The sequence below is a fragment of the Hippopotamus amphibius genome, chromosome 3, assembly GCF_030028045.1.
Source record: "Hippopotamus amphibius kiboko isolate mHipAmp2 chromosome 3, mHipAmp2.hap2, whole genome shotgun sequence".
In the NCBI taxonomy this organism is placed as follows: domain Eukaryota; kingdom Metazoa; phylum Chordata; class Mammalia; order Artiodactyla; family Hippopotamidae; genus Hippopotamus; species Hippopotamus amphibius.
In genome coordinates this window covers 28,989,491-28,999,657 of record NC_080188.1, presented here as the reverse complement: position 1 = coordinate 28,999,657, position 10,167 = coordinate 28,989,491, and the positions used below count along the sequence as shown (strand labels likewise).

Genomic DNA, 10,167 nt, shown 5'->3' with positions numbered 1-10,167 from the left:
AAAGAAATCAAGTCTACTTAAAAAAAAAAAAAACAAAGCACATGCCAAAGCATTGCATAAAGTACAATCCCACTGAGATGAAATATAATGCAAAAGTAGAGATGTGTATATATGTACATAAGCAGATACACAAAAAGGGGGCTGAAAGGATAAAAGAACACACACAAAAGATGCAGTTCTGCCTCTGGGAAATGGGACAGGGACAGGGAAGAAGGTACGGCGAAAAAAGACTTTAACTTTTTATTGTACGTACTTCAACAATGTTTGAAAGGCGTCCAGAGTAAACGCAGTCCTGTATTCCTTGTGCAGGGAAAATGCACAAAATGCTACTATAACAAACAAAAGACAGGATCAAAGAGCAGCCAACTGCCAGTCCTCTTTAAGTCAAATGCTGGGTCTGAGAACTAAAGAATTCAAATGATGTTTGAATCTAGAATTTTCTATTGTTTTCATTAAAACCATAATACAGAGTCCTACTGGAATGTCGCTAAGAAAGTAAATGAAACAGGGTTACTTTAATTTATGGTGAAACTAATGACAAAAATGCTAAAACCTTAGCATAACTTTAAATTATATATATATATTTCATTTATTGAAATATAAAGATCTTCATTTACACGTTTCAAAACAAGAACAAGAACAGGGGCATCTGTAAAATACAATTGTATCGGTAGACCCTTCCTATCCACTTAGTTCTCAAACATTCACCACACCACTGTTTTGGGAACATTTACGTATTTTTCTCTTTATTATTTCTAAAATATAAATTTTGGACATTCAAAAGTGCAACAGTTAATGTGCCTGTGGGGAATATCACAGTTAAAAAAATATAAACAAAGGCAGTGATACAGCTTGTCATAAATGTTTTGGCAGTATTCTCCAGTCTATATAGAAATACATATATACATATTGATGTATAACATCATTTTATCTCACGTCCCTCTTCACAAAAATAGGACCATTTTGTACAGATTGGCAGACCACATTTTAAGGACATCATCAATCATTTAAAAAGTCACAAATTGTGTTTCTCAGGCCAACTTTGATTGTCTTCATTAAAATAGAAAGCAGGAAGGATTGACGAATTTTCATCTGGGGTCTTTGCAGGAGGCCAAAAAGGAAACAAATCTGTGATGCATTGAAACACTAAAAGAAAAAAAAAAATGCAGCCAGATACAAACTCAGGTGAGAGCATTCGTCAGGACTAGATCCTGCTGGTGTGAGAAATTTCATCCAGCCTCATGATGTTATGCAAGGCTCAAAGGACATCAAAATGCAAAGCACCAACAAAAGGAGGCTGGATGAGGGACAAGGAGCGATAAACAGAGTGCTTGAGCTGTGATTCTAGAAACACAAATGTATTTCAAGTCTAATTGGCTCTACAGAACCTAGTCAGGTTTTCTTGTTTAATTGGCCAATCTGGCTCAGTCTTCACACTTACCATGAAAAAGGTGGGGCCTGCATTGAGATTACACCAGTAGGTAGTCAAGTACCTTGTTATTGCTTCTACATCTTCCAAAGCATCACCTGCCAGGAGCACACACAGTGATTGCAGTAATCACAGCCCATGTTTCATTCATATGGTGTCAGTAATTAAGCGGTATCGCATAGAATGCCAATGAACCCACAACAACTGGTTTGACAGTTTGGATGGATGGATGACAATTTGTCCTCCCGTCTAACCCCAAAATATCAGTAAAACTTTTAAATTTTTTTCACCAAAATATTGACCTGGTCATACAGAGACGTGGTATTACTGAATTGCATCATTTTTGTACATGCCTTTTGGGGGGAAGTTGGTGGGGAGGGAGTTCAGTTCCCCTCTGCAGTGAGAAGATCTCCCAAACCAAGACTTGGCTTGCTCAGTCTCTGCTAAGACTGGAAAGTTAAAATTAAGGGTAGCAATTGCTAGATATATGCCATTAAATGTCACTGTCACCCAAAGCCAAAGATTTAAATAGCAGGCTTCCTACATGGTTGATTTCTAGCCCAGTTCCTAATTTCAAATTATTTTTTCCCATGGCAACTTCCTGTCATCTACATCAGCGTTCCTCAAATCTGGCTGATGAGAATCGCCAGATGTTTATAAAAATACAGATCTCTGCTCCCCCAGACCTAATAATTCACAATCTCTGGGACGGGGCTGTAGAATCTGATGATTCTGGTTGCCAGTTACACACGGTGACCAAGAATCCAGGCTAAGGCACATACAGCCTTCACTAAACAATGCCTTTATTATCTCAGAGTTTCAAACTGTTTCTCCTGGGGGTAAGAGATGAAGGAAGGGGGCTCCTAGTCAGGGCATCCTTCTGACTTTTTCAGGGTTCGCAGAATTAAAAATATATGTGTTGAGATCCACCAGTTATCACCAGGCATGAAAAAAACCTCTGCAAATCCAGTCTTTTTGCTGATGGTTACCTTTTCCACTGGGTAATAAGTCATATTAGGCTGAGACTCATGCCTTAATATTGAGAACATTTAGGATTTAGGGGTTCTGTTTGTTTATTTCAAATCCCATTACTTCAAAGGGCAGTTATTGTTTTTAGTACAATGGATTAGGGAACCTATTCAGTACACAGTTAAAAACTGACTTCCTGGAAGACACTACTTTTACTTTGTTCTCTATGTTCAACTAAATTTAATCCACTAAAGCTATAACCATATTTTATAGAGAAACATGTTATTTAATATAAATGTCAAAAACTGTCAAACTTGTCACCTACTTAGTAAGGATTTTTTTTAAATTGTGCTTTTTCTGTAGGGAAAACGTGTTACATATTACACATTTAGCGTTACTGATAACAGTAGTATTATTATAAACGTAGATTACAATATGAAAATGAGTTGCTGGGCTTATAAATGACCCAAATCTAATAAAGTTGGTTAATTATTATCCTTTATCTCCTCAACACTTAAAAAAAAAATAAAAAAATAAAAAAGTAAATGCTATAGTACCAGTACCTTTTAAGGTTCAAAAGTGGTTTTGCATGTACTTCATAAGAAAGTTCAACAGCAGCTGATACCAGGTTTCAAGCAGGAAGTACATGTGTGGACTGAGTGGTCTCTCCAGAAGTCCAGAGAAGATAGTTAATACAAATCAAAACACATCCTTGGTTAGTTATTTACATAATTACAACGCTGGAGTTTTGTTGCAGTAAAAGTTGTGTACGTTGGAATCTCACCAATGCCCTTGAAACACAAAGTTGGTCTTCCGTGGCCCATTATTTCCTTGTCCATCTACCTCCAAACTTCACCCGCCAATGAGATGCTACTGAAGCACTGCCAGAGGCAGTACTGGAAAAGGTCATTTCAAAATACCCCATTTGTTCATGTTTGGAAGGCTCCCTGAGGCCCTGGGCTGGGAACTCCTCCTTACACATCGTCCAATTCCTCCTCTCAAACTTTGCATTGCAATAAAGTGGTTTTCTTAAAAGGATCCAAGGTGGTTCCAGGAGTAGAAGGTCCCCCCCAAATCTGCCAATTACAGGAAGCTGTCCTCCACCAGGTCCGAGGAGTCTATGCCAATGTCGTCCATCATGTCGATGTCCTCGATGGTCTCGTCCTCTCTCTTGATGAAGGTAGAACTGCTGGAACCTGTCTCGATGGCACTCTCTTCAGAGGTCTGCGAGCTGGAGAAGCGAAAGAATAGGAAAGATCACCGTCAGGGCAACCAGACCGTGGCAGCATTTCCAAGGTGGCCCCCTAAAGGCAAAGGAGCTCTTCCTGCAACATCCTTTGGCATTCAAACCCAGGCTACCCAGCCGGGCATGATTTTGCCACCAAAGCAGATGCAGCCCCCATCACACTGCAGTGGGCTACAGGGAAAACCCAGACCCACAGGTCATCTCCACACTTCAGCTTCCCTTCTCTTCTGCCACATCTTCCACCAGAGTTGCCTACAAGCTGCCTACTTTCCCTACTCAACCCCAGTGGAAGAGAAAATAAGCAAAGCCTGACCAAAAGGCCTGGGGAAGAAAAAGCAGAGGGACAAAAATGGGGCAAAGTGCAACCGGGCCAGTCACTTGCTAGCCTTGAAACCGCCTGAACATCCAAAATGTGATCTCGGGATTTCTCCCCAGGCCCCAGGAATGCCCTCCTTCCCCTCCTCTTACATCCAATCCCTGCTGAGTCATGAAGGCCCCGGTGAAGGCTCTTTACTTACTAGAGTAGCATCCGAGAGGAGAGTTCAAGAGTCAGAAAGCCTTAGATCTGGAATGGTCCACCACTTACTAGCTGTGGGACTTCACACAAGTCACTTAACCTCCTAAACTTGTTCCCTTACCTATAAAATGGGATGACAACAGTGCCTGACAATATTCCGGCTTGTTAGGGAGATTAAATATGGCAATAAAGGACTTCCCTGGTGGCACAGCGGTTAAGAATCCGCCTGCCAATGCAGGGGACACGGGTTCAATCCCTGGTCTGGGAAGATCCCACATGCCAAGCGGAGCAACTAAGCCTGAGCACCACAACTACTGAGCCTGTGCTCCAGAGCCCTCGAGCCGCAACTACTGAAGCCCGTGTGCCTAGACCCCGTGCTCCGCCACCACACTGAGAAGCCCACGCACTGCAAAGAAGAGTAGCCCCCGCTCGCCACAACTAGAGAAAGCCTACGTGCAGCAACAAAGACCAAACGCACCCAAAAATAAACAAATTTAAATAAATAAATACAGCAATAAGGCAATAACCGTACCTCACTGGGCACAGTGCCTAGCACATGAGTGCTCAATAAGTGTTAGCTATGATCATTATTGCTATTATTCAAGCTCTTACCTGTATTTGAATAGGGCCTGGATATCAGATGATATCAAGGAATAGCTGTCAATTTTCTCGTGTGTGATCAGGCTATTATGGTCATGTAGGAGAGTATCCTTATTCTTAGGAGATGTGTGCTGGAGTTTCAAATTATTTTGTTGCAAGTGATTTAACAAGAAAAAAACGTATGAGTGTGTGTGTGATACACACAATACCTACTATCACTGTGGTGTATATATATATGTGAAGCAAATGTCGTACAATATTAACAACCGCTAAATCCAAGTGGTAGATGTAGTCTTTCAATTTTTCCGGACATTTAAAATTTTTCACAAAAATTTTTAGAAAGTATGCTCCAGAGTCTCCAGACTGTCATTATGGCCTGTCTTCCCTTCTCTGAACGCTCACTGTCTTCTTGTTACCCTGCCTTGCATTGCTAAATTTTTATGTATCTCTTTGAGCTCCCAGCAGATTACCGTCTGCTGACAGGCAGGGCCGTGGTGCTTCACCTCCTCACGGTGAGGCTGCAGCACCGCGCTACACACACGGCACAGAAGCCATCCCACCCGCTGGGCAGCCACGGGACGGAGTCTCACACACGCACACCAAACACAGGCTCTCAACCCTCTCCTGCCCGGCAGGCCAGGCCTGACACAGCCTCTCTCTTCTCCCTTCCGTGTCAATATCCAAGCGGAGGACCGAGCCTGGCCAATAGAAGCCCACGGGAAACAGACCGCTGCCCTCCCCGCCGGGGCCCCTGTGGCCCAGAGAGCTCACAGAACCTGTGGGGCTGCTGAACTGACGTTCCCCTTCACCACCTCCCAGGTTGGGCCCTTCCCTGAGACTGAGCATCTGCCCAGGTCCTAGTCTGTACTCCACCCTCCCTCCCCACTTCCACCCTGGTCCTAGAGCCTCACGGTGAACCCCAGTCCACCTGACTGGTCTTAACAGCCATCTAGTCCTGGCAGCCTCTCTCCCCAGGAGGCCCCACCCAGTTACCTGGGACCTTGGCCGACGGCTGGACTGTGGGCACGGAAGACGCTGGCTTCCACCAAGACTCGGCACCACATCGTCCTCGCTGCTCACCAGGCTTCCCAGGGGCTCCTGACGCTGACGGCTGAGCTTACTTCCGAGCCGCAGTCCCCACCTTGTAGCCCAGGGCCTGGCTCCTGACGGGCTCCGACCTAGCACCCCCAGGCCCTCTACAGTACGACCCTGTCTTCCTCAGGCCCACTCGCCTCCCAAGGCCAAGCATCCTGGGCCTGAGGGGGTTCCACAGGACCACCATGCTCCCCCCCCCCGCCTGCCTACACAGCTTGGATGCTCTGGGATCCCCCATCTTTTATGGGCTGACTTTTATCCCTCAAAATTCACATATTGAAGCCCGAACCCCCAAAGTGACGATATGTGGAGACAGGGCCTTTAAGGAGGTCACTAAGGTTAAATGAAGTCATAAGGATGGGGCCCTAGCCCAGTAGGAGGTGTCCTTATAAGAGACACCACAGAAGCACACGCAGAAAAGCCCACGTGAGGACAGACAGACGGTGACCATGTGCAAGCCAAGGAGAGAGGCCTCAGGAGAAACGAAACTTGCCAACACCTTGATTGTGAATTTCCAGCTTCCAGAATTGTGAGAAATAAATTCCTATTGTTGAAGCCCCTTAGTCTATGGTATTGTGTGATGGCAGCCCAAGCTAAGACACTCACCATCTCAGCCTACCTGTCAGGGCCACAGTCTCACTGACCTAGTGTAGTCATTTGTGACATACTTTTTGTGATTCAAAGAAGACCACATGTATCACCCTTACAGAAGTTCCAATTATCTAATACAACAACTACCCACCAGCTAGAATTGTTCTTTCTGTGGAATATGTGTCAAGTTCTGAAGTCCAGCCTCGGGCATCCCAGAACAGTTCTTGGCACCTTCCTTTCTTAGAAAACCCAATGTGATTTTCTAACTTTATTTAGAAGCAGAACCCTTCCTTACAGTTGAAATATTCAGAGACCTCAAACATAAAGTAACTAAAAGGATGACAGATTTGGGGTACTCAGATCTTGGGTGCTCCAAAGACCCACGGTTCAACCTCCTTCCCACCCTCATGAAGTTCTACAAAAACTACCCAAAACTTGGAGAAACACTGTTTGCTAAAGGAATATAAAGACATTTAAAAATTGTTCTGAGCAGAGGATAAATAGAAAGGTAAGTCAGACAGGCCACTTTTCCCCATCTCCAAAACTCATCACAAAACCAAACAGACAAAAACTATACTTTTAAAATTACTTGGTGCATACACATACACAAGGGCTGTCTATATCTTATACCTAAATTGGTTGAGAGAGGTCACAATCATAAGCCTCCAAAATGATACTGTCATGTGCTTCTGCCTAAATATTTATATGTAGCCGATTAAATGAAAAAGAGACCGCAATACCCTGAATGAAGAGAGAAAGAAAGAGAGAGAAACTCATAAGCAGCTTGGACCTTGAGCCAGAGGCCACTATCACCACCTTCTCCTGCCTCTGTCCAAGGGTTATGCAAAGAGAGCAAAAAGATGGAGCATGGCGCCTCCATCTGGACCATATGAACCAATGGTTCTAGTCCTGGCTGTGCATTAGCATCACCTTGGTAATAAATTAATGGGTCTAGGTCTGATCACCAATGGCTGCTATTGTCACAAAAAAAGAGATAACCATACAGTGTGTACCTCCTGTACACAGCATCATCTTTGAAGCACAGTTACCAAAAATCTACTGAGTCAGATCAAGCCTTTAGACTAACTACTAATTTACAACAAATATAGGAGACAGAAGCATATGACAAAACACACAATAGTAATGCAGCCAGAAAAATTCTGCATGTGGGAACTCTACTGGCAAATGTTCTGGTTTTTATGCAAATAATATGCAAGGGGGCAAAAAAAAGACAGGACAAATTTATAGAGCTCTATCAACCAAAGGCAATGTGTGACTCTTATTTGGGTCTTGAATGGAACAAACTAAAGTAAAATAATAATTGTGAGAGAATCGAGGAAATTTGAACACTGACTAGATATCTGACGCCCTTTATTTATTGTCAATTTCAGGGGTGAAATGATGATACTGTAGTTATCTTCAATAACTATAGTTATTTTTAAACAGAGCCCTTGGCACTTCCTAGGTGGTGCAGTGATTAAGAATCCGCCTGCCAATGCAGGGGACATGGGTCTGATCCCTGGGCTGGGAAGATCCCACATGCTGCGGAGCAACTAAGCTCGTGAGCCACAACTACTGAGCCTGTGCTCTAGAGCCTGTGAGCCATGACTACTGAGCTCATGTGCCACAACTACTGAAGCCCACACTCCTAGAGCCCGTGCTCTGCAACAAGAGCAGTCTACTGCAATGAGGAGCCTGAGCACCACAATGAAGAGTAGCCCTCACTCGCCCCAACTAGAGAAAGCCCATGTGCAGCAACAAAGATCCAACGCAGCCAATAAATAAATAAATTATCAATTAATTTAAAAAAAGAGCCCTTATCTTTTCGAGATGTAGGCTGAAATACTATGGATGAAATGATATGATGTCTAGGATCTGCTTCAAAATAATCCAGAGGGAAGTGGCGGCGGAGGAGTAGATATGGCTATGCAGGCACGGTCATGGGTTCGTAAACACTGAAGCTGAGCGATGGGCACCTGACAGCTCTCCATACTGTCTGAATTACGCACATTAGAAATCTTCCATAATACAAAGTTAGAAAGAAGGAACGAATCAACCAGAGAGTGCTTGGGCCTCACTCTCAGAGATTATAATTTGTTGGTCTGGGTGAGGCTTGTATAGTAGTAGTTATCAAATCTCCCCAGGTGGTTCCAACTTGCAGCTAGGGTTAAGAACCACTGGTGTAGCATTGAATAGCCCAGTACAGCCAGCCTCTCAGCTTCCTCCTCAGTTTGAATGACTAATTAAGAAAACATCAAGAGGGACTTCCCAGGCAGTCTAGTGGTTAAGACTCCGAGCTTCCACTGGAGGAGGCTCAGGTTCGATCTCTGATTGGGGAACTAAGATCCCACAAGATCCCACATGACTCGGGACCAAAAAAAAAAAGAAAAAAAAAAGAACAGCAAGAGAGGCTTATATTATTTCAACAATTATAGCTGCTGTGTCAATTTGATCAAATTACCTGAGGACTTAGCTCAAAGGTTGTCCACCAGGGAAACACGTCCCTTCCTGCCCTATACCTCCAGCAGCTCCAGGGGGCAAATACAGGCAATACGTTCTTTGACATTGGTCTTAGCAATATTTTTTTGGATCTGTCTCCTCACCCAAGAGCAACAAAAGCAAAAATATACTAATGGGACCTGATCAAACCTTTTGCACAGCAAAGGAAACCAGCAACAAAATGAAAAGACAACTTACTGAATGACAGAAGATATCTGCAAATGATATATCCAATAAGGGATTAATAACCAATATATATAAAGAACTCATACGACTCAATATCAAAAAAAAACCCAAACAATCCAATTAAAAAATGGGCAGAGGATCTAAACAGGCATTTTTCCAAAGAAGGCATACAGATGGACAACAGGCACATGAAAAGATACTCAACTAATCATCAGGGAAATGCAAATCAAAACCACAATGAGATACCACCTCATATCTGTCAGAATGGCTATCATCAAAAAGACAAGAAATAACAAGTGTTGGTGAGGATGGGGAGAAGAGAAAATCCTAGTACATTGTTGGTAGGAATATAAATTGGTGCAACCACTATGGAAACAATATGGAGGTTCCTCAAAAAACTAAAAATAGAACTACCATATGACCCAGTAATTCCACTTCTCGGTATTTAACCAAAGAAAATGAAAACACTAATTTGAAAAGATACACGCATCCCAGTGTTCTCTAGAGCATTATTTATAATAGCCATGATATGGAAGCAACCTAAGTGCCCATCAACAGATGAATAGATAAAGAAGATATGATATATATACACAATGAAATAGCCATAAACAAGAATGAAATCTTGCCATTTGTGACAACATGAATGGACCTGGAGGGTATTATGCTTAGTGAAATGAGTCAGACAGAGACAAATACTGTATGTTTTCACGTATATGTGGACTCTGAAAAAACAAAACAAATTAACAAACAAAACAGAAATAGACTCACAGATACAGGGGACAAACTAGTGGTTCCCAGAAGGGAGAGGGGTGGGGGGAGGGCCAAGGTAGGTGACTGGGATTAAGAGGTACAAACCACCAGTTACAAAATACATAAGTCACGGGGATGAAATGCACAGCACAGGGAACACAGTCTACATTTTATAATAGCTTTATATAAATCTATAAAAATATCAAATCACTATGTTGTACACCTGACACTAGTATAACATTGTAAGTCAACCATACTTGAGCAACCTAAAAAAAAATAAAATAA

General features: G+C 42.9%; 1 protein-coding gene across 5 annotated transcripts in view; it reads right to left on the bottom strand.

Moving 5' to 3' along the window:
- Positions 1–562: 562 nt before the first annotated feature.
- The window catches only part of PDGFRA (platelet derived growth factor receptor alpha), a 45,701-nt gene continuing 36,096 nt past the window's right edge, over positions 563–10,167 (bottom strand). For all 5 annotated transcript variants that reach the window (XM_057729030.1, XM_057729032.1, XM_057729034.1 and 2 more), the window contains one exon: positions 563–3,629. In XM_057729030.1, coding sequence (XP_057585013.1) covers positions 3,482–3,629 — 148 coding nt within the window. In that variant the 3' untranslated portion in view covers positions 563–3,481. The remainder of the gene's footprint in view (positions 3,630–10,167) is intronic.